The 26,755-nt window shown below is 40.7% G+C and overlaps 3 protein-coding genes across 4 annotated transcripts; 2 read left to right on the top strand and 1 right to left on the bottom strand.

Annotated features, from left to right (window-relative positions):
* The first annotated feature begins 866 nt into the window (after positions 1–866).
* LOC130522410 (transmembrane protease serine 9-like) lies at positions 867–9,515 on the top strand. Its single transcript, XM_057026808.1, has 18 exons — positions 867–1,435; positions 3,605–3,625; positions 3,802–3,964; positions 4,038–4,306; positions 4,416–4,561; positions 4,642–4,993; positions 5,350–5,512; positions 5,594–5,862; positions 5,967–6,112; positions 6,193–6,544; positions 6,901–7,063; positions 7,145–7,413; positions 7,523–7,668; positions 7,749–7,995; positions 8,167–8,329; positions 8,411–8,670; positions 8,749–8,858; positions 8,942–9,515. The coding sequence occupies exons 1-18, from the start codon at positions 1,381–1,383 to the stop codon at positions 9,185–9,187; spliced, it is 3,540 nt and encodes a 1,179-aa protein (XP_056882788.1). The 5' UTR covers positions 867–1,380; the 3' UTR covers positions 9,188–9,515.
* Positions 9,516–9,521: 6 nt separating this feature from the next.
* On the bottom strand, positions 9,522–18,297 carry LOC130522418 (integrin alpha-X-like). Of its 2 annotated transcripts, none has more exons than XM_057026823.1 (30): positions 18,126–18,297; positions 17,110–17,212; positions 16,883–16,980; positions 16,668–16,738; positions 16,461–16,563; positions 16,199–16,326; positions 15,876–16,018; positions 15,451–15,601; positions 15,025–15,175; positions 14,856–14,929; positions 14,656–14,776; positions 14,152–14,288; positions 13,927–14,067; positions 13,642–13,848; positions 13,282–13,415; positions 13,022–13,158; positions 12,800–12,954; positions 12,577–12,702; positions 12,319–12,392; positions 11,859–12,000; positions 11,669–11,767; positions 11,517–11,596; positions 11,345–11,431; positions 11,183–11,252; positions 10,985–11,083; positions 10,831–10,911; positions 10,387–10,497; positions 10,183–10,296; positions 9,999–10,109; positions 9,522–9,911 (listed from the first exon to the last, which is right to left on the bottom strand). In XM_057026823.1, the coding sequence occupies exons 1-30, from the start codon at positions 18,160–18,162 to the stop codon at positions 9,831–9,833; spliced, it is 3,366 nt and encodes a 1,121-aa protein (XP_056882803.1). In that variant the 5' UTR covers positions 18,163–18,297; the 3' UTR covers positions 9,522–9,830. The 2 variants fall into 2 exon arrangements, with proteins under 2 accessions (XP_056882803.1, XP_056882798.1); XM_057026818.1 differs by having other exon boundaries at positions 16,883–16,983; positions 18,126–18,296.
* A 1,033-nt stretch (positions 18,298–19,330) lies between these two features.
* On the top strand, positions 19,331–22,532 carry aldoab (aldolase a, fructose-bisphosphate, b). The gene is made up of 7 exons (XM_057043551.1): positions 19,331–19,478; positions 20,547–20,665; positions 20,797–21,063; positions 21,147–21,307; positions 21,458–21,716; positions 21,822–22,021; positions 22,146–22,532. Exons 2-7 carry the CDS (start codon positions 20,554–20,556, stop codon positions 22,236–22,238), a joined length of 1,092 nt encoding a protein of 363 aa, XP_056899531.1. The 5' UTR covers positions 19,331–19,478; positions 20,547–20,553; the 3' UTR covers positions 22,239–22,532.
* The last annotated feature ends 4,223 nt before the right edge of the window (positions 22,533–26,755 follow it).

Here is a 26,755-nt window from a genome sequence, read left to right as displayed (position 1 = left end):
GGCTCACGCGACCAAAATAATAACAAACATCCATCCATAAAATGCAGATTATCCTCTTTGCTGCCGAGCACCTTGAACTTCCTTTAGTCACCAGTAATTTAATTATTCACCAGAAACCAACAGGAGTTAATGCTTGTCTGCAAAGTAACAAATCACCCATTAAAATACACACGCACACGCACACACAGACATATAAGACAAGCATTAAATATCTGCAGACAGCAGCTGTGCCCACAACATAAAAAACAAACACTTGTTAACGCTTGTTATAATGTGCTGTATATTGATATATTGTTTAATGGAAAAACAAAAACAGAAAAGAAACATATCTTTATCATAACAAATCTTTCAAATATAGAACAAACATATATTAAAATGCAATATGAGATATAATAGATACTTTTGGTAGACAAAAATTTTGTAAACCACAGGCTGAAGTTTAGCTACTTTCAATTGTTCTATAAATGGTCCTGTGGTTTAACAAGATGTTCCCTATGATCAGATCATCTTGCCTCTCTTCAAACACGGCATGATTTATTCAGTGTTTCTTCACAGCTTAAACAAGTGTTATTAATGCAGTGATTTTGAGTTTGGTTGAAATGTTATGTGGACACATAACACCAAAAGAGTGTTGACACTCAACCTGGTTATGAAAAAAGTCTTGTATTGCCTAAAGTAACTTCCCAGATTGATTGATGATAAATGAAGTAAAATGAAAATGAGGAAGTGCTTCGAAAAGCTTTTTTTATGGCTATTACTCAGCCCAGGTCAAAAATATTTCTATTTCCTCCTATTGTAATTACTGACCACATACAGTACATTATAATGTTTTTTTTTTCATGGCACATTCTGCTAATTATCTAACCGTTTCTGTAGAGCTCTTTCATCTGTATGTCAAATGAGTAGCTGTGTTTTTCAAAAAGACACTGAAAAAGATGGATGAGGCAAGACGCCAACATGCGTTTACCGGTATTTGTTACATCACACCAACCATTGTCACAGGTAAATTCCGTTCTCACCTTATCCGTTTTTCTATTTTAAAGGAAACCTTGCTCCACTGCAGGGCTGAAGCATTAACAGAAAATTTAAATGTTCTAAAGATTGATTTAAATCAAGGCCGTTACTGAATTGCATCAATAACTGTCTTGGTTATTTGTGCGCTGAATCTAAGATACTCAAGAGTGGTAATTTAATGTGTCAGGTATCCTGAACAGGAAATGTGGTGATAGGAAATAATCTATAACCTGGCAGTGACGTCACAAGGAAATGTTTCTCTGTTATTTCTATAAATAAAACTCTAAAACGTGTCACGCCTCACAACAGGTGAAGGGTCAAAGTAAATGTATAAAAGATGAGAGCAGAGAGGCTGCTGTCAACGAAATGGCTTTGAGGAAGAGGCTCTGTATATTGATTCTAGCAAGCCTTTTGTTTGCAGGTGAGTTAGATATTCTCAAATACACTATTGAAACACAATTTAATTTCATTTTAATTTAACTTTGTAAATATTTTGGATTGTTGGTTATGTTTTTTTTCAACAATGTGATAAGCTACTAGTAATAATTTACATTAAATCCATTTATCTTGGATTATTATACATTTTTATATATTTTCTATTCTTATTTCTATTTTTTGTTTTTTGTATATATTTATTATTATTACTCATTGTTCTTTTTCTTTCCTTGCATTCCTGAATGTCTTTTCCTCTGTTTGTTTTTGCTGCTGTTGCAGCATAAATTCCTTCATTGTGGGAATCAAGGAAATCTGAACCTGAATCAGAATCTGAATCTAAATGTTCCTGTTGCTTGGTTATGCAAAAAAACCAAAAGTAAACTTTTGTCAACTGATTGTCTCACATGCTTGAAAGCTGTGCTCTAATTTTATAAAGATATTTTTATATGTTCTTTATGTTTCTATTAGCTTTTTTTTCATCACTCAAAGTATTTTTCTGAAATGCTTCAATATTGAGCCAAATCAAGGCCAAAATGTTTGACAATTTGGAAAAATAATACAATCAATAAAACAAAGTTTGAAACTGAAACTAAAGGTTTTTTTTGTTTGTTTTGTTTTGTTAAAATACAACCAGGTGTTACAATTTTTTGATCTTCAAATTCAGACAAAATTATTTTTTTTATATTTCTTTATCTTATATTTTGAGGTTGTTCAGACTTATGGCACTGATCTAGCGTGGGGCATGCCGTCATGGGACGTAGGCCAAATGGGATGATAAAAACAAAGCACAATCTGTCATATTAACTATACTATGAAAGTAGCAAAATTTCAGATGTTTCAACCTGATTTGGCATGAATAACAATATTAAACCAGAATCGTTTATTTTTATTTAGTGAGTCTATTTCGGCCAAGTATACACATAAACATGAATCAGGTTAGGGTTGGGGTTTTAGAGGTTGATTTAAATTGTATTGCACTGGTTATGAGGAAGTCAGACTAGTGGGAAGATTACAGTCCCCCCCCCCCTCCCAGGGGTCAAGATCAGGCCCAGTTGTGTAGATGAAGCCAAGAGTGGGGAAAGTTCTGTCTGTCAATATTTTATGAATAAACTTCTTTTTTTTTTAATGTGTTTGAGTTGTGGTGTGAGTGTATGTTCAGAGAACTGAGGTGAGTCTTGACTGGACTGCTTGTTCTGTAAGCTGATATAATTTGATAGTTGTAGAAAGTCAGGTGTTGGGACTGTAACAGCCTAAAGTTGGTGATATTCATATTTGAAGGCCTGAGGTTTTGTGTGGAAAAAGCGGAGATGAATGTATGAGTACAGTGGTGAAGTGACGCAGGGGTGAGGGTGTTGTTTGTGGGTTTGTCTGGCATTCATCCTTGACAAGGGGTAGTATGGCTTGTTGGGGCTAGGGTGTTTGGGTTAGGAAGGGAAGTTTAGCCTTTGAAGGAGGCCATTCAGTACTATCCTTTTGATGTAAAGAAGAATCTCCAACAAGACTGGAAAGTGCATTGCCATGGTATTATTGATCAGTTTCAGATTGTCTTTTTGCTTTTGGGTGAGGTGTGGTGAGTAGTTACAGAGCTGAAAGTAGTTGTCTGCATTAGGAAAGGTCAACTTGGCTACTTGGAATAATGCTTTCTGTGGGTAGGGAGGAGTGGGAGGGTGGAGAAGGCGGGAGAAGGGAAGGACACCCTTAAGCGAAGAGGAGCAGGTTCGGCAGGGGAAGGTGAAATGGAGATATTGAGTGTTTTAGGAGTCACGGGTATTGGAGAAATATTAGGCGGCTAAAAAGGGGTTAGTTTAAAGAGTTTAAGAGTTAGGGGGTAAGGGTTTCTGGTTAGGGTTAGGTATCTGCCTTAATTACAATGCTGTCACAGTTTCAAATGTTAGGTTTTGATCTAGTTTTATCATTGAAAACCTGTAGCAATGATTTGGCGCCATACCCTTTACGATAAATAGGAGTATATGAGCACGATATTCAATGCAAAGACAAGACTATAATGCACTGATATGTTCATTTTAGGATGAATATGTAAAATACATTTCTGTTCACTATAATAATTATAATAAGAAAAAGATTGGAAACAAAATTATGTGTTTCAAATGCCAACATCGCAAATAAATTTATTTCATTTTTTATTTCCACTCAGAATCAGAGGCACAACTTAATGGTGAGTTGAATTTAACATAAAGTTTAATTATATCCTTTAATTTTATTGGCTTTTTTTTAATTAAGTGTTTTCATTTAAAAGAATACTGTCTGTGAGTAAAGGGACAATCATAATAGTATTTTATAATCAGACTATTTACATATTAACAAAAATATGGCTTACTTGTTTATTGACAGTGTGTGGCATCACTCCTCTGAGCAACAGGATAGTTGGAGGTGAAGATGCTCCAGCTGGAAGTTGGCCCTGGCAGGTTAGTCTGCAGATATTTGGCCGCCATGTTTGTGGTGGTTCCCTCATCAACAGAGAGTGGGTGATGTCTGCTGCTCACTGCTTCTCCAGGTGGGTAACTGTGATGGTACAGTCGTCCAAATTTATTGTCTTTGGTCAACACAGTGCATGTCTGTGACTTTAGTTCAAGCACATCTGGGTGGCAGATTTCTCTGGGTCGTCAGAACCTGCAGGGCACAAACCCAAACGAAGTGTCCAGACGTGTTTCCAGGATTGTTTTGCACCCAAACTATGACCGTGACAGCAGCAACAACGATATTGCTCTGCTCAGACTCTCGTCAGCAGTCACATTGACAGACTACATCAGACCCGTGTGTCTGGCAGCCAGTGACAGTGTGTTCAACAATGGTACTGACAGCTGGGTCACTGGCTGGGGAGCTGTCAATGAGGGAGGTGAGACTTCTTGTTGCTCACACAAATCTTTGCTTAGATTTCAGTGTTGTTGTCATCTGGAATCAATGGGCAGTGGTGTGAACTGTCTCCCATGTTGTTGTTCCCTTAGTGTCTTTACCGTTCCCTCAAATTCTTCAAGAAGTGGAAGTTCCAGTTTTGGGGAACAGGCATTGTAACTGCCTGAATGGAGTTGGTACAATCACAGAAAACATGATCTGTGCTGGTGTTCTGGCAGGAGGAAAAGACTCGTGCCAGGTACTCTGCTTGATTGAAGTCCACAACTGTATGTTTCCCATTTGCTGTCATGCTCACACTCCTCCTCTCTACCTCCTCAGGGTGACTCTGGAGGTCCGCTGGTCAGCAAGCAGGGCAACAAGTGGATCCAGTCTGGGATTGTTAGCTTTGGTTTTGGCTGTGCTCTGCCCAATCTGCCTGGAGTCTACTCCAGAGTGTCCAGTTACCAGTCCTGGATCAACTCGCATATCAGCTCTGATCAGCCAGGATTTGTCCAGTTCACCTCCAGTGGGCTGGATGCTGACAGCAGCTACTCCTGTCCTGGTCTGCCACCACCTGCTCCTTCTGGTATTGCTGCTGTTACTTCCAGTACTTCATCTAGCAGTGATAGATCTACTGCACAAGCAGAACTTACGGAAACAGCTGTGGCCTCAACTGTCTCAAGTGCTGAATGTGAGTAAATTGACTGTTGAAATCTTTCAAATATTTGTGTCAGGTTAATTACAGTTGAAATAGGTGATGTGTGAGACAACAAGACCTCAAGGATCGACGATCCCAGAGCAGTCAACAGTTTACCTGATTGGAAAGACTTTCCTTTATGTCATTTTGGTCTCTGTCCTCTTTCTCAAACATTTGTACACATCAATGTTGACTTAGCGGTACTCAGCACCAACTGCTTGATATTCACATGCTTTCATTTTCTGACCAAATCTTTGTGTATATTGAGGCTTTTTATGAACGCTGTTGGTTTGGTGACTAATCATGTCAGATTGGATAACTTGCGATACTTTTACTGCAACACTTTGCAGTGTGTGGCATCACTCCTCTGAGCAACAGGATAGTTGGAGGTGAAGATGCTCCAGCTGGAAGTTGGCCCTGGCAGGTTAGTCTGCAGATATTTGGCCGCCATGTTTGTGGTGGTTCCCTCATCAACAGAGAGTGGGTGATGTCTGCTGCTCACTGCTTCTCCAGGTGGGTAACTGTGATGGTACAGTCGTCCAAATTTATTGTCTGTCACTCTTTGGTTAACACATTGCATGTCTGTGACTTTAGTTCAAGCACATCTGGGTGGCGGATTTCTCTGGGTCGTCAGAACCTGCAGGGCACAAACCCAAACGAAGTGTCCAGACGTGTTTCCAGGATTGTTTTGCACCCAAACTATGACCGTGACAGCAGCAACAACGATATTGCTCTGCTCAGACTCTCGTCAGCAGTCACATTGACAGACTACATCAGACCCGTGTGTCTGGCAGCCAGTGACAGTGTGTTCAACAATGGTACTGACAGCTGGGTCACTGGCTGGGGAGATGTCAATGAGGGAGGTGAGACTTCTTGTTGCTCACACAAATCTTAGACTTCAGTGTTGTTGTCATCTGGAATCAATGGGCAGTGGTGTGAACTGTCTCCCATGTTGTTGTTCCCTTAGTGTCTTTACCGTTCCCTCAAATTCTTCAAGAAGTGGAAGTTCCAGTTTTGGGGAACAGGCATTGTAACTGCCTGAATGGAGTTGGTACAATCACAGAAAACATGATCTGTGCTGGTGTTCTGGCAGGAGGAAAAGACTCGTGCCAGGTACTCTGCTTGATTGAAGTCCACAACTGTATGTTTCCCATTTGCTGTCATGCTCACACTCCTCCTCTCTACCTCCTCAGGGTGACTCTGGAGGTCCGCTGGTCAGCAAGCAGGGCAACAAGTGGATCCAGTCTGGGATTGTTAGCTTTGGTTTTGGCTGTGCTCTGCCCAATCTGCCTGGAGTCTACTCCAGAGTGTCCAGTTACCAGTCCTGGATCAACTCGCATATCAGCTCTGATCAGCCAGGATTTGTCCAGTTCACCTCCAGTGGGCTGGATGCTGACAGCAGCTACTCCTGTCCTGGTCTGCCACCACCTGCTCCTTCTGGTATTGCTGCTGTTACTTCCAGTACTTCATCTAGCAGTGATAGATCTACTGCACAAGCAGAACTTACGGAAACAGCTGTGGCCTCAACTGTCTCAAGTGCTGAATGTGAGTAAATTGACTGTTGAAATCTTTCAAATATTTGTGTCAGGTTAATTACAGTTGAAATAGGTGATGTGTGAGACAACAAGACCTCAAGGATCAACGATCCCAGAGCAGTCAATAGTTTACCTGATTGGAAAGACTCTCCTTTATGTCATCTTGGTCTCTGTCCTCTTTCTCAAACATTTGTACACATCAATGTTGACTTAGCGGTACTCAGCACCAAGTGCTTGATATTCACATGCTTTCATTTTCTGACCAAATCTTTGTGTATATTGAGGCTTTTTATGAACGCTGTTGGTTTGGTGACTAATCATGTCAGATTGGATAACTTGCGATACTTTTACTGCAACACTTTGCAGTGTGTGGCATCACTCCTCTGAGCAACAGGATAGTTGGAGGTGAAGATGCTCCAGCTGGAAGTTGGCCCTGGCAGGTTAGTCTGCAGATATTTGGCCGCCATGTTTGTGGTGGTTCTCTCATCAACAGAGAGTGGGTGATGTCTGCTGCTCACTGCTTCTCCAGGTGGGTAACTGTGATGGTACAGTCGTCCAAATTTATTGTCTGTCACTCTTTGGTCAACACATTGCATGTCTGTGACTTTAGTTCAAGCACATCTGGGTGGCGGATTTCTCTGGGTCGTCAGAACCTGCAGGGCACAAACCCAAACGAAGTGTCCAGACGTGTTTCCAGGATTGTTTTGCACCCAAACTATGACCGTGACAGCAGCAACAACGATATTGCTCTGCTCAGACTCTCGTCAGCAGTCACATTGACAGACTACATCAGACCCGTGTGTCTGGCAGCCAGTGACAGTGTGTTCAACAATGGTACTGACAGCTGGGTCACTGGCTGGGGAGCTGTCAATGAGGGAGGTGAGACTTCTTGTTGCTCACACAAATCTTTGCTTAGATTTCAGTGTTGTTGTCATCTGGAATCAATGGGCAGTGGTGTGAACTGTCTCCCATGTTGTTGTTCCCTTAGTGTCTTTACCGTTCCCTCAAATTCTTCAAGAAGTGGAAGTTCCAGTTTTGGGGAACAGGCATTGTAACTGCCTGAATGGAGTTGGTACAATCACAGAAAACATGATCTGTGCTGGTGTTCTGGCAGGAGGAAAAGACTCGTGCCAGGTACTCTGCTTGATTGAAGTCCACAACTGTATGTTTCCCATTTGCTGTCATGCTCACACTCCTCCTCTCTACCTCCTCAGGGTGACTCTGGAGGTCCGCTGGTCAGCAAGCAGGGCAACAAGTGGATCCAGTCTGGGATTGTTAGCTTTGGTTTTGGCTGTGCTCTGCCCAATCTGCCTGGAGTCTACTCCAGAGTGTCCAGTTACCAGTCCTGGATCAACTCGCATATCAGCTCTGATCAGCCAGGATTTGTCCAGTTCACCTCCAGTGGGCTGGATGCTGACAGCAGCTACTCCTGTCCTGGTCTGCCACCACCTGCTCCTTCTGGTATTGCTGCTGTTACTTCCAGTACTTCATCTAGCAGTGATAGATCTACTGTCCTGATCTGCTACCATCCCCACACACAGCAACAACACCACAACAACAACTACAACTACCACCAGTAATCCTGCCTATTTGTTATTTGTTTTTGTAATTATTACTGTTTGTTTTATTTAGAACCCATTTGTGGCCAAGCTTCTATGAACAGTCGTACTGCAGAGAACAGAACTGGAGGAACATGGCCATGGATGGTTCGCCTCCACAAAAATGGCAGTTACGCTTGTGGAGGAACCCTGATTGCTCACAATTTTGTCCTCACCTCTGCCCGATGTTTCTCCAGGTGAGAATTTACTGCCGGTAATTGCTACTGCTAGTCTGATGTACCAACAATTAACTTATTCTTTCCTCCACATAATCCCAGTCCCGATGTCAGTGAGTGGAGGGTGTTTGTTGGGCCACAGATTGTGAATGGTGTAGAAATGTTTGAGACATCCTTGGATGTTGACAGGATTATAATCCGCAATCTGCCTGGGATCAGTGTTGCACTGCTAAAGCTGGCTAAACCAATCAGCTACAAAGATCACATCCAGCCTGTGTGCATTGACATCAACAATGACAGATCTTTCCCAGTGGGAACTCCATGTTGGGTGGCAGGTTGGGAAAAAGAAAGTGTGAGCACAGGTAAAGCTCTCGAACATGTTTTAAATCCATTATTGTTTGCTGAAGATTATTAATATTTGCACCTGGGATTTTTCGTAGGCAGTGAAATAGCCATTCCAGGTCTTCAAAATCTTGACACTCAAGTGGCGAGTTGTGGAAATGTTTCTGATTCTAATTACATCTGCACTAACATCATGAACCTTCAATTGGTAAATTAAGTTCTTTAAAGTCTGTTTTAATCTTCAGCCTGGCCTCATGAAGAGCAATTCATTATACTTGTTTCTGTTAACAGTGGCATCAGGGCAGCCCCCTGCTGTGCAAGTCAGAGTCATCTTGGTTCCAGGTGGCCATTGTAACAATGAGTGGAAACAAATCAGCACGTGCCGATATTCATGTTTTTGAAAAAATCTCAAAGTTTGGGCCCTTCTTAAAGGAGACAATTGATGACATACCATCCCCTGCAGCAGCTACAACAGGAAATGCAATTTCTTTATTCCTCTTTTTTATTCTCTCTTTTACCACATTGTTCCTGTTATGATGTCTTGTATTTTCTCCCCAGAGAGGTGGGTAGTTTAATAATGCATCTGAAAGCCAATCTCACTCACTGCACAATTTTAGACTGACTTTCAAAGCCATTTAAGGTTTGGAAATGGACTTGAAATCCAAGGATTCAAATTAATTAAAATGTTTGCTCATACAGGACCCAAAGAAAGTTTAGATTTTTATAACTTAGGAGTGTCTTGCATCTTTTCATCTTTTACAAACAGTCTAAATGTTATGGTATTTATTCTGCGTGCCATTTTATGTCGTTTTTTACACAGCAATGTGATGGTCAATTTTGCAGTAAATAAAGAATTTTCTAGGCATGGAACTTGTTTTGAAACTATTTATTTACAAAGAAATACACATAAAACAGTATAATTTAGTGGTAGTTTTTGTCCACCAAGTAGATTCTTGTCACACAAAGTGGTTTTATTGTGTATGTTTGTTTGAAAATAAAACCTTTTTTAAGTAAACAGAAAAGACAAATCAAATTTCATCAAAACACAAATTCAGATATATATTCAACACCCATTTCAAGTTCTTAAACAGAAAAATGTCATTTACCAGGCTAATGATGGTTTGCATAAATATGGGACTTGCCAGCACACCAGCTGCCTTTACTTTTGCTCTTGTTAAGGTTAGTCTCCTGCTTCAGGATTTCCTGCTTCTCCCGCAGTGTCATCAAGCATTTGTTTGTATTTACTCTTAAAAAATCCAACCTGAGAATTCAAAGGAAAGATATCAAACACGCATGAAGGTGAGAGTAAATAGCAAACACTGGATAAAGTGTTTCTGCAGTTGGTCACCTTATATAGGACTGTTGTGATTAATACCAGCAGAGCTAGTCCTCCCAGTGATCCTCCAATAATTGCTTGCGTAAAGTCTGGGAGAGGATACACCTCTACCTCTGCTTCAATCTGAGACATGGTAGAACAAAGATCATACTCAAATCTTTCTAACTACAATGCACAAGGAAATATGTTGAATCACCTTGCGAATGGAAGTATTGTTATTCGACCCAGCAGAAAAGATAATGTACCGCTTAGTGTCATAGTCCAGACTGGCGGTGCTGGTCAAGAGGAATTTTGCAGATTTTAGTCCAATCTGTTTAGGAAGGAAAGTGAGTGTGTTGAGCCTACTGATATTTTAATACAGAAAAAAGTAATTCAAGGTATTTCAAAGTGGTTGAATTACCTGCTGTATCCAGCCAGAACTAAGGTTGGCAGAGATGCTGTACGTTTTACTCTCTGTCCCTTGCATAAACTTGCTGCATTTGAACACACCACACTTGGCTACAGTGCAGTCCTGTTGGCAGAAAGCAGAGTCAGCACCACGACTGCAGATAAATGCTATTGGTCCTATGTATTATTGTTGATGGTGGGGCAGCCTTTCTTGCAAGGAAAAAATACTAGCTTGTAGTTCAAATGGTTATCAGTGGCAGAAATAAAAAAGATATCACAAAGATTTAGTGGTCAGATGCCCCCTGTCTTAACCACTGCTCATTTTAATTTGATATTGACCTTTAATTTTCCATTAAATTTTGATTTTGTCTTTCTTGTCCCCAGTTTATATTTAGCTGTTATCAATCTGAGCTGGATGTGAGGATGTCATAAATGCTGAATGTTTGGGAACACTTACCACTCTCTTTGTTTTCTGAATCTCAGTGACAAAATCTGTGAGGACAGGCTCCTCATCATCATCTCTGTGGCAGTCTGGAATCTGACAGAGCTCATTTATGTCAGTTTCACAAAGAACGGGATGAAATCTTCTATCCATCACACCTGCCAAGTACCTGCAAATTGGTTGAATCTGCCCAGATGTTCCTGTCACCGAGTTGCACGGGTACCCTGATGACTGTAGTGAAAGTCAGAGCTCTAATGTCATTTGTAACCTTGTAGAAAGGAGAACAGGCCAGGTTTTATGTGGTTTTACATAGGTTTGAATGACAAATCTTCTCATCTGTTACTGATGTAAAAGGCAGATATTTTACCACAAGTTTCTGTAGGACTGGTTTCTGCAAATCATCATTTCCAAAAGTGAAATTGCTGTAGCTTTGGGAGCTAAGCAGAAATGTCATGAGTATAAGACAACAGTGCTTAATGCAATGTAATAAATCGAAATTATGAAATTTGGGAAATACTAAATGACAAACCTTTCTAGTGTCACAAAAATGATGTACTTGACGTCAATCCCTTTTATACTGTAGAGATTACTTAATCCGGAGTGCTCTTCATTCTGACTAAATGACAGGAGATCATTTTTTCATGAATAGTTAAATATCTACTTGCCTTTACATGGCTGTGGTTTTGTAGATGTAAAATTACCTCGTTGCATTTGCAGTGATAAAAATCCTTTCATCAAATTGACTGTTGGTTTCAATGCCATAGGAAACAATGAAATAAACCTATAACAAAAAATGATATATTTATGTTCTTCTTTCATCTCATCACAGCAACATGTAAGTGATCTGTCAAACCTTGGAGTTGCTCTTAAAAATAGGTTTGTCAATGGTGCAATCTGTCTTCCCTCGCTGTAATTCATCCTCACTGTCAACGGAGTTGCACTCAATTCTTCCCTGATTAAAAAAAATACAATCAAAAAATAAATTTAAATCTGGAAGCTTTTAACCAGCGTGAATTGCTGCAAACCTGAAGCTGCTGCCTTACCTGTATAACCGTGAGCTTGCGATATGAGAGTCCAGCTGGGTATGTGAGAAGAACATGGCTGTTGTAGGAGTTTTCTTCACTGTTTTCCACTGAGACGGTAACATTCAACAGATCATCAATACCCACTTTGAGCTCCAGGGATCTGAAGGGTGAGTAAGGAGAGGAAAAAATCAAATTCCACAAACTCTGTTAACCTTATGTTTCGTACATGTGGAGTAATGCCGATCACGCTTGAGATTATCTAAACTGCTGACGATTAAAATGGCCGTAAACTAAAAGTTTCTGTTACATCTTTATCTAAACTAGCAGCAGAAACAAAAAGATCACCCGATGATTGTGCAGGTGGGCTGAGAGCTGCTGCTTTAAATATTAAAGTGCTAAATGATTAATTGAGATATGATGAGGGAAACAAATGAATGTTTCACAGTCCTGAAATTTAGAGCCCCCTTTTCTAACTCACCTGGTAAAATTGAAATCCAAGTTCAGGTTATCCACACATTTGTCGTCATTGCCACAGTTGATTTCAAAGTTTAGCTGGGGGCAAAAGAAAGCCAAAATCATGCACACCTGAACATTTTCCTCAGGGAGAACAGAAATATCTAATGTACTTTGTGCTTCATACAGAGTTTACAAATAAGAATAAATTTAGGCAAGCACAATTTTTAATTTTTTTTTTTTTTGCAGATGAGAAATTTGAGTAAAACAAGAAAACACATACAGGATGAATGGATGTTGTCTGTGCCTGCGGAGGGAGGCTGGGCCTGAGATTTGTGAAGGACGGCAAACCCTCAAAGCTGAATTTGAGCTCATTGGTAAGTTCATTTAAAGCATCTTCAGGACAGGCCTGCACAAAGGTGAGGGTGTTTTGAGATATTTTTTGTGTCTTTCACACAGCCAAACAAGTGTATTTCTCTGTGTGACAGTCCTATTCAACAGCCCACCTCGACATAGAACGTCACATCAACACACTGTTGTCGCTGAAGCCTGAGGTTGGTGGTGCCGGAGAAAATTCTCTGTTTGTCTTTCAAGAAAGCTCGGTTGGTTAACTCGCCGCGTGTGGAATCCAGCTTAAAAGTAAAGTTAATCCTTGCTCGAGCTGCAATAGATGAGAGTTTCATCGACAATTCTGGGGTACATAAATGTGAGTGTTTCATTTTAGACACCTTCGGTGAACTTGGAGGTCATGATGAAGCAGATTGTAGCCATGTTCACTAACGGCACTGAGCAGTTTGAGTTTTGAGTTGGAATCAGTCTGGGGCTGAATGACACCGTAGCTTTGACCATCACTATTGGCTTGGATCTGAAAAAAGGATATGAAAGTGGATGTGGATCATTATTTAAACAATTCTCATCTAAATGAGGAAAAAATGGTAACTGAATTTTCCATGTGCTTGAAAGATGAATAACAGTCACATGCACTCACCTGAGTAAGACGATGGTGCCCTTTGAACCCACTGCTAAGTCAGGCAGCCCATCATTGCTAAGGTCAAGTGATGACGGACTGATGGACATGCCAAAGAACTTCAGTCCTGGCCTGACTTCTGAGGCAACAATTCTCTACACAAATGGAAACAGTTTCATTTTATACTACACTATTTTATTTGGACACATACGTTTTGTGTAGATGTTTTTGAAGTGGGTTCATTTTAAGTTTTGTTGTAGCACGCAACAGAATCAAGGAAAAACGCCCGTTGAACAGGAAGAAACCTTGAGCTGGACCTGGCTCACATGGACAGGAGATGGAAAGATAGGACTAGTGAGTAGGAATGAGGATCTTGCTCACTTGTGAGTAAGTCAGACTGATTCTTCCTTTGCCTTTGCCATGAAATATGTAGATGCTGCCTTGACCGTTATTCTCCAAAGGCGCTCCGACAGCCAGGTCGTTGAAGCCATCTGCGTTAAGATCGGGCAGTACAGCAAGAGAAGACCCAAACCTCCCCAAATTGGACGCAGAACCTCTCAATACTACGTCAGCCTTAAACTTAACATCCTGCAAAGACCGTAAAGGGAATCAAAGCAATTGTGATAGAAATGAAAGAATTGTTCGTAAAATAATGAAAACATTTACCAAACCAGACAAGGTGCAAGCATAAACTCTTCCCTCTCTGTCATCTTCCACATACATAGGGGCAGATATGAGGATGAGGTCAGTGTAGGCGTCACCATCCACATCCATGGCGCAAACCACTGCCCCAAAATATTCACCACTCTAAATGTTGCCACAAAAAAAATGCATTTACAGAGAAATGCGACACTGCTTCGACAGTATTCGTCTTAACCTGTTGACACACACTTGCTTAGGGTAGGGGTTGATCTTCTTGTACATTTTAGGTGTCTGGACTGCTATCACTGTACCAATGTGTTGATATCTCGGAGCACCAACTATTGGCAAAGAGCCGCCCGCTGTTTTTGCCACTGCCATGGAGTAACCTTAAATCCAAATCAAATTGCATATGACAAAATGTTCACAGGTTGCAGGCAAGTGGTCACATCACCAAGCATTGAATTCAACTCAACGCTTGGGCAAACTGTCCACATAACAAGCTATAATGAAAATGATCAATAATTCAATTTGAAATAAGCTTTTCTTCCTCGTGTGATCAGTGTGAGGAGAAGAAGTAGTGTGAGAGAGAGTATTGTTTCATTTCCACGACATGATTGATTGAAAAACCAATACATTTTTGTAGTCTGTTGTTATTTCCTATTTTTTGAACATCTCTTTGTCATTGATTTCATAGTCATTTACTTTGGCCATTAAAACTGCTTTTTACTGTAGTAAGCTCCATTCTAACCCTACCCAGATAACTATCAGGATCAATATCTGAAGGATAGACTGATTCCATCCGCTTGGATGTGGTCCTGTACTTCAGGAATCCTCCCTTCCACTGGTTGGCACCAACAGCTCCCATCAGAAATCCCTTAAAGTCAGACAGACAATGTAAAGAATGCATTTCAGGCGCAGCTACTCTGTACAGCTCACATGTTGAACTTCAGCACCTCAGAGTCATATGCAGCGCTGAACCCCACTTGCGACATTTCCATTTCTAGTGATTGTCCACTTGTTTGAGATCCTGCAAAAATCACCAGGCATAAAACATATTGGGATGGAGCTGATGGTGAAACGCTGATGCTTAAACAGAAGGATGTGGCTGCATCACATCTGCACCTTCAATAGAGAAGATTTTCTCCTGCAAACTGTTTCTGATTCTTTCAAGTGCATTAAAGTTATCCACTTTAAACATGTGGTTGTTGGAGGGGGACGATGCAATGGTCTCCAGTTCCTTTATTGCCCCGGAATTAGAAAAAGCTCTTCCAACCTAAACATGATAACATAACAGGTTTACACACCCCCGTTACACTGATCATCTTTTGCTTTGTAGGTTCTAAAATGTAATGAAAAATTGGAGCAATATCTGACAGTTTTATGATCATTGAACTTAAAATGCTAATTTCCACAACCTTGGTGTGGATTCTTACTGCACAATACAATAAATAATAATAAATCACTTTGAAACCCAATAACCTGAAGTAGGCTCGCTCTAAATAGTCAGGTGATCTTCCAGAATGTGAAAAAATATATAATAAAACTTACCCCAATAGCAAATCGAACTATTTTTTTATTTTCCGCTGCCTGTACTGCAGCAGGTAGAAGCTTTTTTTGTTGAGATTCTCCATCTGTAATAATTATCAAGACCTTCCCCACATTTTCCCTGGAACCACGTCTTGCTATGAACACATTGTCACTATAAAACAACAAAACAGGGAAAAAAAATGAAGAATTTTCTCCTTTACCTCAGTTGAGCTAATGCAAATATTTCTTCAAGGATTGGATATGACATTTGGTTGTGTTGGAAAAGGAAAATATCTCTTCTCAAACAACTTTGGATTTTGATTTTGTGAGTCTCAGTTTTAATGTCACAGATGCAGCTTCTCACACCAACACAAGGAATGAATTGCACCAATCACTTCCTGTTTGTTCAGCATAAGGTGAAGAGGTTATATTCCTGAGGTACTTACACAACATATTGAATGGCAGAAGCTGTGTTTGTCCCTTCATTCAATTGTGTAATGCTGTTAATGTTGTTTTCCAAGGAACTTTTGTCAAAATCAGAGAAGGAAAAGTGGATTTGGGGCCAGCTGGAGAATTGAACAATGGCAAACTGCAAAAACAGAGGGAAAATATCCACATATAAATATATTCAGGGATTCTGTGAAATGAAAATTAATGCTATATTAAAAGATGAATAGATGGAAAAGGTTTTTTTTAACTTATATTATTATAACAACAATAATACTAATTGTCGTCGTCATCATCATCATCAGCAGCATCATCATCATACCTTTGTGTCTTTTCCTTTGAAAGAACTGACCAGGCTTTTCACAAAATTTTTCATTGTGGTAAAATCAGCAGACCCCACACTGCCTGAACCATCCAAAAGAAATGCAATGTCTGCTTGGGTGCGGCAATCTGTAAAAATAAAGATAATGATGATCAGATTTTATAATCCAGCTTTTATGGTTTGCTGATGGTTGCCGATACATATAAGGTCTGTCTCATTACATCTTATCTGTCTGTTATTAAGATAATCTAAGAATTTTTACCTTCAAGGGAAGAAGGCACAGGATTCTTTTGACCAAACTGAAGGCACACGCCGTTGTACATGGTGAGGCTTGCACAGTCCTTTGGAATAGTTGGACCGCATGCCTGAAAGTAAAAATGAAAAACATTTATCTGAAGACTTTCTGATCCAAAATGGTGTAGTTCCAAAGAAGCTTATTGCGTGAGGGTCCTGCCTAGTGGCAACTCACCAGAGTGTTTCCTGAGATGGAATCAGTTGTCATTGTCAATCCGAAGGATGCGTTGACTGCAAAGTCTGGCACTGCATTGACAATATTCCCATATTATGGAATGGTGACCACAATACAAGGACAATCCCACTGGCCAACATGTTCTATCAATATTTCTATCAGTGTGAAATGTGAGTATATGTCAAGTATTTAGGAACAGGTGGAGGTTTCCTTACATGAAACTGAAAGTGCACTACAGCTTGATGTGGAGCACGTAAATATTTGCCCTCTTTCCGTTGAGCTATATTGCGCAAGAGGGGCACTGACGAGCAGTCTGCTAAAATAAGGAAAAGACAAAAGAACCTATTAGCATGAGATGAATAAATGTCACTCCCCACCACACTGCGGTTACGAGTAAGCACATCTGAGAAATGTTTACTGAAATAGAAAGGCTGAAACCTACCCTTTTGGTCTCTGCACCACATGATATCCAAAACCAGCCGCGTCATTACTCAAAGTTTTCCAAGCGACAGGATCAATATTAAAACAGAGAGCAGCTTTTAGTGCTGAAGATTGGAGAAGACAGAAGGAGACATTCATGAGTAACAGCCAGTTTGTGCCTTACAGCAATTATAATGATTTGAAAGCCTAAAGCTTATTTCATCTTTGATTTCTCAACTTGGTGTCATAAAATGTGAATAAAGATTAAGTTCAATGAAGATGAAGGTGTTTTTATTTCCTCCAAACATCTACATATTGCTCTTGCCTGCATGTTACTTCTATTGTTCATTCTGGGTCTAAGAACAAAAGTAGAAATTGGAGAATAGGGTCTCGGTTGAATTCCTTCTAAATTTGCCAAGGTACCTTTTGATTAAACAAAGAGACTCTAATGAATTTACAACAGTAGCCCAAAGAGAAAGTCTGATGACTCAAATGGTGACAACAGCTATGACACCTTTTTTTTTGTGGGAGGTCTGTGGGAGGAAACTGGGTGAAATCTAATGAAGCTTTGTCTGTCCTTCTTTGGTCACAATAGAGAATATTGAAACATAAGGCCATTATACGACTAGAATATAAAATAAGATGTTGCTACAGAAATGTAGCCCCTCTATAATGTACCTTCTCATGCAGCATCTAAAAACATATTGTGTAATGACACTTAACCTACAGTAAAACTTTTTTAAAAAAACCTAAAAAATTAATCAGGAAGTGATCTCCTTGTCCTCCCAGCGACTGCTGACCTTGAGAGACTTCTATTGGCTCAAATGATCTCGTTTTGACAAGGACTCCTTTTCTACCACCCAAGTGCAAATATTTATAAAATTATAGCACCTTTCTGAAACCTTTTTCAATACAAAATTAAATTTGTTAAAACAATGTCTGGACACGTATGATTAAAAGAAAATAATTTCACATCCACCAGTATTCCAGCATACTTTTTTTTGGACAAACAAGAGAAATCTTATAAGCAGCACCTACCCGAGAAGAGTAATGCAGTCCTGATTATACAGTCCATTGTGATTCTCCCATGGAAACTATGAACCGTAATGTATTCTTATGTTTGAAGAATTAAGCTTTTGAGGCGCTCACTGTGTTCGGGAGAGATTGCTCAAAAGAAATACTGCAATCATGTGATGGCTCAAAAATGAAGCGGTAAGAGGAACTGTCATGGAGGAGTGGTTGCAACTTTTGTGGGGGTTTTTTTCACGTCCATACAGGAAATGTATTTTCTTTTTTGCATGTAATTACTTCACCCATTTGCATCACTCATATTATTTCAATTATCCACAAAGAGTTTATACTTACAAAATATCAGCAAATTACAAAAACAGAAATAAAACATTCTTATTTTCCTAAACTGGGCCAAAAATCACAGAAGTGAACCTTCTTAAATGAGCATGCACTTCGGATTTTCACTTTGTCCGTCCATTTGTTGATTTTTATGCATTTTTGTCAAAGGCTAACTTTTTTTTTTTTCTCAATGACTGATCAGGACGCAAAGCTGCTTTCCTGTCACTGCTGGGTCTCTGCAAAAATAAAGCATTGCTAAATGCTAAATGTAGTGTTCTAATGTGTAATTGGCGGGGGTTTTTTGGCATCCCTGCCGAATGAGGAATTAAACCTTTACACCTCCCAACATCGGTGGAGCAACTGTGCACAGAGGCGCAACCTTTACAGGCTTCACCATTTAACCCAGTCCCTGCAAGGCCAAGGCAATCAGGAAAGGTCACAAAAAAGGTCAGATCTGTTGCTGTGTCTGGATTAAATTTCTCAGGGTAGGTTGGAAACACTGACACGAGTTGTTCAAGCCCTCCATGAGTGTATGCGTGCAATTATGCTGCCGCGTATCTTATCAACCTCCTCCACAGACCATTCTTAACACCAAGAGAGGTTCTTTTGTTTTTTTAGCTGCGAGGGGAGACCTTTAAAGAAACTATATAAAGTCTTAATTTGTGCCCACTGCAATGCAAACAAGGGGTGCAACGTTCTGTTTAGCAGATCTTTGTAAAACAAAGTTTGGCTCTGTATTTTGTACATATCCTCGTACATATTTTTTACTACAGCTTATATCATGTGTTTTTTCTACTGTTCTCTGAAATAATCGTTGCCCTTTCACTGGCCACTCGCCACCATGTTACTCCAGCCGCGGCCTCTCTGAATGTCACGAGCCATCTCTGGTTGCGCCCTGTTCTTTTAATAGCATGGCAGCTGAAATGTGAGGGGTCAAAATGGGAGGATAAATACAAGAGCAAGCAGGCCGGAAGACTGTCGCAGACGAAGGCCAGATCTTCTCCCTCCCTCTCTTCTCTCAGCTCTCCTTTATCTTCAAAGGTAAAAAAGAAATAAGGCAATTTTATTACACTTGCTCTATTATCACATTCAGTGATTGGCTCAGCAGGTGCATGACATTTGAAGCTTGTCTCTTTGCTTAAACACATGCACATTAATTAATTGGCATGGGGTTGCAAATTCAAATTGAAAAATGTGCTGTAAAAATATGGGTATAAACTGGAAACCGAGTTCAAATGTTAAAATAAATAATATAACAAACTGTTAATATGCCTACTAAGTCTGTACACTCAGAATTTCTAATCCCTCAAAACTGCCTGAAACCAGTCAAGGAAGGCCAAGCTCTGTATATTGGCATTGAGCTTTACACTACTGACCTGATGTTAACTAGCAGGGTGTTTTAATCTTGCTGTCTTTCTTCAGTAAATCATATCTACATATTTTCCGTTTATCGTTGTGCGGTCTAAAAATAGGTGATGAATCAGAGGTTTGAGCAAAACCTTCCTGTTTTTGACCTCTTAACAAGGCGCAATGTTTTTTCTTTTTCTTTTTTAATTACTTGTTACTGAGCAATGTGGCTTTTGGTACTTAGAAATAGGATTAAATTTAGAACAGCAATGATTGTAGAGGCACAGTGGAGGGGCGAGTGGGTGGAGCCAGCACTAAACAGCAGGGCGAAGGAATGGAGAGAGTGGGGGCAGGAAGAGGATGGGAAATGTCAAGGATACGAGGCTTGAGAATGGAATAGGTCATATACATGCTTGACATGTTTTGCTTGGTCAGATTCAAAAAGGGCAGAGAAGAGACCGAGATAGAAGCTTTGGATACTAGACCCCCTGCACGCCTCCATGGTGGCCAGTGCTTAACTTCCACCTGGTGCTGAAGCAATTATAGCTGCAACAACCACATTTGCACAACTGGAACAACAGCTGGTCTAAAGAGTGACAGGAACATTTCACAGCAAACAAACCTGTTTTACTTCCCTCAGGCCACCAATACAATGGCTTTTAATCCACTGAACATTTACAAAAGGGAACCACACTCATTAATTCTGACCATCTCTCTTTTGCAGCTATATATCTTTGCTTATTTGGTCACTCTTTCCTCCAGAGTCAGGATGCCTCATGCATACCCCTTCCTCACTCCTGAACAGAAGAAGGAGCTCAGTGATATTGCTCATAAGATCGTCGCTACCGGCAAGGGAATCCTTGCTGCAGATGAATCCACTGGTAAAGAGTTTGACAATTATTTAAAAATCCTTTTGAGATCTTTTGTCCCCTTATGGCATTAAAAAAAAGGCAAATTACTAGTGATAAAGTCAGTTTTAGGAGTGTAATTAATGGGTCTCCACAATTTCTAGGCAGCGTAGCTAAGCGCTTTCAGAGCATCAATGCTGAGAACACTGAGGAGAACAGGAGGCTGTACCGCCAGCTCCTCTTCACCGCTGATGATCGCATCAACCCATGCATTGGTGGCGTCATCCTCTTCCATGAGACCATGTACCAGAAAACCGATGGTGGTAAGCCTTTTCCCCAGTACCTCAAGGAGAGAGGCATGGTCGTGGGCATCAAGGTGGACAAAGGTGTTGTCCCACTGGCTGGAACCAATGGCGAGACTACTACCCAGGGTAAGAAAACAACATGAACATCGCCATCAGCACCATTTTCATGTTGCGCTCACCTGGTGTCTCCTTCTCCTTCTGATTCACAGGTTTGGACGGGCTGTATGAGAGATGTGCCCAGTACAAGAAGGATGGTGCTGACTTTGCCAAGTGGCGCTGTGTGCTGAAGATCACCCCCACCACCCCTTCAAAACTGGCCATCTTGGAGAACGCCAATGTCCTGGCCCGCTATGCCAGCATTTGCCAGATGGTAAGAAGTTATAGGTACTGGAATAGTGAATATTTCAAAACAATCCAAAAGGTCATGAAGAAGCAGTATGAGCTGTTTTTCCAACCGTTATGTGTTTGTTTTTAGAAGCAGACTAATACTTTACCTTCCCTTTTTCTTGTCTTTTTTCAGCATGGCATTGTCCCCATTGTCGAACCTGAGATTCTTCCTGATGGTGACCATGATCTGAAGCGCTGCCAGTACGTTACCGAGAAGGTCTTGGCTGCAGTCTACAAGGCTCTGTCTGACCACCACGTCTACCTGGAGGGTACACTGCTCAAGCCCAATATGGTCACTGCCGGACACTCCTGCTCCCACAAATACAGCAACCAGGAGATCGCAATGGCCACTGTTACTGCCCTGCGCCGTACCGTGCCCCCTGCAGTCCCTGGTGAGGTGGATTCATTCACTCATGCACACTCTACAATCACAGGGGTGTATGTAACTTGTCTTGTGCCCTATCAAATTATGTTAATTCTCTCTTTCCCCTGTAAAGGCATTACCTTCCTGTCTGGTGGTCAGAGTGAGGAGGAGGCCTCCATCAACCTGAACGCCATGAATCAGTGCCCTCTGCACAGGCCTTGGGCCCTGACCTTTTCATATGGTCGTGCCCTGCAGGCTTCTGCCCTTAAAGCCTGGGGTGGCAAGAAAGAGAATGGAAAGGCATGCCAGGAAGAGTTCATTAAGAGGGCTCTGGTATGTGAAGCCACAGGAAAACATGTCTTAGATGATACAATCCATATTTTTTTTTAAAGAAAATTGTGATAAAACATAAAACTTGTGTTTGCTGTTAATACAAATCTTTTCCCCCCACTTACAGGCCAACAACCAGGCTTGCCAGGGTAAGTATGCCTCCTCTGGCGCTAGCGCTGCCGGTGGAGAATCACTGTTCGTGGCGAACCACGCTTACTAAGCACAGACACTCATTAATTGCCATCTTCTCACCGTAACGCCACTACGATGGAAAAGCTCTCTGCTACCAATTAAAGGCATTTTAATGTGAAAGTTGAAAAAAGTCCCCTGGGTTGTTGGTGCGGCTGGGAGATCCTCTGCCTGCACAATGTTCTGCCTCCATTCCCTTACCTTTTCTCAACACCTTTCCCCACATTGTTTTTACACAAATTGTACTATTTTTTTCATTGGTCTGATTCCACCAAAAGCAGGATATGATTTATACTGGCACAATGCAATAAAATATCTACCCTAACATTTTGATTTCTGTGTGTCTCTGAATTTCCACTTGCCTGACATTCAGGCGCGACGGTGAACTAAATTTTTCAGGGATTAAATGTTTTATGTGTGAGTCTGCAAAACGATTGTATGTCACATTTGTGATGATGTGCACATGCTTCTTGCTTTTTTCACCTTGCTGCAAGGTGTAACTCACTTTCAAAACTTCCTGTGTCTGCACTGTGGCTATTTCCTTTCCTCCCCCCCTTTTATCCTTCATTGAAATGTGACACTTGTTTCACAGCTTTTCAGTCGTAAGTGTGGCCTCCCATGCTTTGTTAATCTTTGAGCTCATGCAGATGAGACCATGGTTAACAGCTCACACACCAACACTTATCCACCCAAAGGTGGCTATTTGAAGCCTAGATGTTGTTTCTAAACCTACTAAACAAGATTTAGGAAATAAGATTTCTTTTAATTTAATCTTTTAATTTGGCTAAAGGTTACCATAAAGTAAAATGGCTACATTTTTATTTGGTTAGTGACGGCCTCAAAATCCACAATACAGGCACGAAGCACATTTGGAACGCACATAAGTGTTTTTATGTGTGATGCAAAGTGTGAGTAGACAACAAACGAGGAGCACTTTAAGAAGTGCTTAAAGAACTACAGTTTTTGATCCTTTTCAATTCATTGAACTGTTGATTTTTTTCATAACGATGTCTTCTCTTTGCTGTGATAGCTGAGGTGAAGGCCCAGCTCTAATGTTCACAGTTGATTGAGAGAGCCTCGTTTTGAGCCTATATCATAAGGGAGCAAAGGAAGGTTGCCAGGTGAGCAAAGAGGTAAAATTAGGAATAAAGTAAGTACATAATAATCTTTTACAGTTTGAAAAGGCAAGGGTCAGGCAAGGGGTGTGTGTGTTCCAACAACAACAACAATAGTAATACACTACGACTACTAATAAAAATAATAATAAGATGTATTTGCCTTTTGTTGGGTTTCTTTAAACCGCCCAGAGGCAATTTTGATTGTAATGGACATTATACAAATAAAGATCGTTTGCCTTGAATTTTATATTTTAATTGGCATGGAACCACATCCTGAGTAAGCACAGGATACAATGTGCAAGGAAGCAGTTGACAGAGCTTGTGAGGTGGTTTCTGTTACGATACGTGGTGGTAGCGGACCCGAACGCAGGCCAGGACACAGTGGTGGAGAGGTCAAAGGCTTTATTTACAGGGAAGGGGAGCACACATTGACGACAAACAGTCCTCCTGGGCCGAAGGGGAATCGGGAGGCAGCATCCGCCCGTCCCAGGTCCATCGGCGAGTCCACACACCAGAAATCCCAACAGTTTCTCCCTCATCCATTGAGAATCACCAGAAAAATAATCATAAAGAATGCTCCTAGCCCAAAACAACCAAGAAAAACTAACCAGAAAACCATTTACTAAAGCTTTGGAACTACACTTCTTTCTGGCACACTCACAAACTAGTTACAGTTCAGCAGAGCAATCAAAAAAAAAGTTGATTTCTAGCGTATTATTCTCAAAATTGTGAACACAGATCAGAGGGATGGGACCAAGCCTGCCAGCCGGTTCCTGTGGGACACATCCAGTAGTGACTCACAACGATGTGCTACTATTACAAATACATATTACACATATTACCTCAGCCATTTGTCTTTGCAAACTAGCATTTTATTAAGCCTGCTAGCAAAAATACAACTTTTTACTACTAATTTTACTTAGTCACACACTCTTAGGCAACACAAGAGGACATTTTGACTGAGCCACTTTATCTCTTTCGGAGTCATCATGGGCGAAGGCAGAGTCCACCCCTGGATGAACCGCCAGTTCATCGCAGGACCCTATATGAGCAATTGTGAGTTTGGTACCTTGCTTAATGTACTGTGTAATGTTGTGTTGCGCAATGTATACAAATGGCGGGGAGGGGGGGCTCAGAAAGGAGGAACCAACTCTGACCATTAGAAATATGTCCCACACACCCACACATCCTGACATCAGAGTTTAACAAGGAGCAAAGGGATACATTCTACCCAGTGTATAAGTGGAGCCTTTAAGGATGTGTGTCCAACATATACCACAGATGCTGGATTGATATCTGGGGAAATTTGGAGGAAACATCAATGTTTTTTGTGTGCTTATAAAATTCTTGTTGAGCCATTTTGTTTTGTGTCTGGGTGCAAGAGGCCAAAGCCATCAGGGATATTGCTCTCATAAAAGGGTCTACATAGTCTACAAGGATGCTTAGGTAGGAGATACATGTCAAAGGTCTATTCACATGGACCCAAGGTTTGCCAACAGATCAACAGCAGCACGCTGCCACAATGAAGAGATCAGTCAGTTTAATCCACTTCACCGGTCAACGCCATTTATGAAATGTAGGTCAGTTTAAACTTTCCTATGTCATTAAATATCATCCAGTCTTGTCCCATCTATCTCAGAATAATCCTGCCACAGTCTCACCTGAAGGAGGTTATCCATGCTCTCATCTTCTCTGGGTTTGACAACTCCACAGCACCTCAGAGAAGTGAAGGGTGTAAAAAGCTTTGATCAAAACTCATTTCCAAAACAGGCCTCCCTCCATTGGCTGTCTGTCCACTTCTAAATTACTTATAGATTTTAGCTGATCGTTTTTAAAGGTCATATGTGTTGTGACAAGTTCCTTGACTACGTCACTACCAGCCGATATAACTTATTTAGTTTTGACGTGACCTCGTGACTTGAAAACAACAGACTAAAATAAATAAATAAACACAACATGCTTCCAGTCATTTTGCCTTTAAAGCGCATTTAATTCCATTCATAAACGTACATTACAGCACAGGCAAAACCGCTTGCGACTAAAATCAAAAACAATGATTGGCTATCCTCTAGTGGCCAGAAGGAGCCTTAACATTGAACATAACGTATAGCTCTCACAATACGGTTCCACAGTTATCTAAGTGGATTGTTGAGTTAACCCTCGGGCTGAGATGTTTGGGTGGGGCCTTTCTGGTTGTTCCTAAATCGAGTATTAGAACTAAAAGTAACCAGATTAAACCTGGGTATAGCTTGGCCTAGGCCAGAGAAGAACCTGGGAATAAACTGCCCTAGGTCAAACTATACCCCTCCAGGTGAGAGTGTCAGACTAAATCTCACTGTATAAAGCGGATTTGATTGCATTTACACAGTATATTTATGCACTAATTAAAAATGACATTTGGCATATGGCATCAAAGTGCTTTCTTAAACCATGTATATATCACCATGCTTTCTATTTTTGTCTGATGGAAATGAGACCCATTTGCAGCAAAGGTGAAAAAGAAAAAAAGTAATTACTTTAATTAGTAGCTGGAAGAATGTTAGGAAGTTCAACAGAAAACAACTAGAGGCAACAATTAAGTTTCAGGTCCACGTAATCCTTGCTTAGATGAGCCGATATGCAGTCCAAAGGGACGGGGAACCAGGCAGGGAGCAGACAGGGATGTGGTCAGACCGAAGGCTACCAGGGCTAGGAGGGAATGCTCAGATCAGGAGCAGACAGGGTTTGTAATGAGTAATCACTCCTGGAATCAGTGCTGGAATGTTGAGCATGAGGTAACAAAAATCTGTCAGAAAGCGTGTGTAATGCTGGGCCTCAAGTTTTCCCGGGTGTGCTGGTTCAGCTGATGGCTGAGGGAACAGATTTCCGGCTTTACTGGATTGCCTGGATTACGAAGCAGACTGTGACCATTTTTTGTCCAATGGTGATCAGTAAGACTGAGAAATATTGTGGTATTACATTTAACATACAATCTATCCTGTCTAAAACATAAAAATGGTCGTACCATTTGACAATTGGGATTAAGAGACTACTACCATAGCTTCTTGTTTGCCAAACTTGCCTTCAGTCTGGCTTTTTCTTGCTAACAATCATAAAATCAATCATAAAAGCTGACTTTGATTACATTATGGGTTTTTTTTGGATATGTGATTTATTTGAATGTGTAAACACTTTGTGCTAGTAATAGTTGATCTTTGTGGCACCAATTGTTTTCTGAGTTGATGCAATTAAACTCAATGTGTTCAGAGTTGTTATTACAAGATTTAAGTCAGTTAGCATTTTCAGGTAACTTGGCCTAGAAAGCTGAAAAGGTGGAAATAATAATTAAATGTCATGTATCATGTATTACCCAACACTGCAGGGGCTATAATCTGATCTGGGGTTAAAAATTGGCCTAAACTACTATATACCCAGGGTAGACTAGGGTACT

Source organism: Takifugu flavidus, chromosome 1 (genome assembly GCF_003711565.1).
Source record: "Takifugu flavidus isolate HTHZ2018 chromosome 1, ASM371156v2, whole genome shotgun sequence".
Lineage (NCBI taxonomy): Eukaryota > Metazoa > Chordata > Actinopteri > Tetraodontiformes > Tetraodontidae > Takifugu > Takifugu flavidus.
This window is presented reverse-complemented; position numbering and strand designations above follow the sequence as displayed.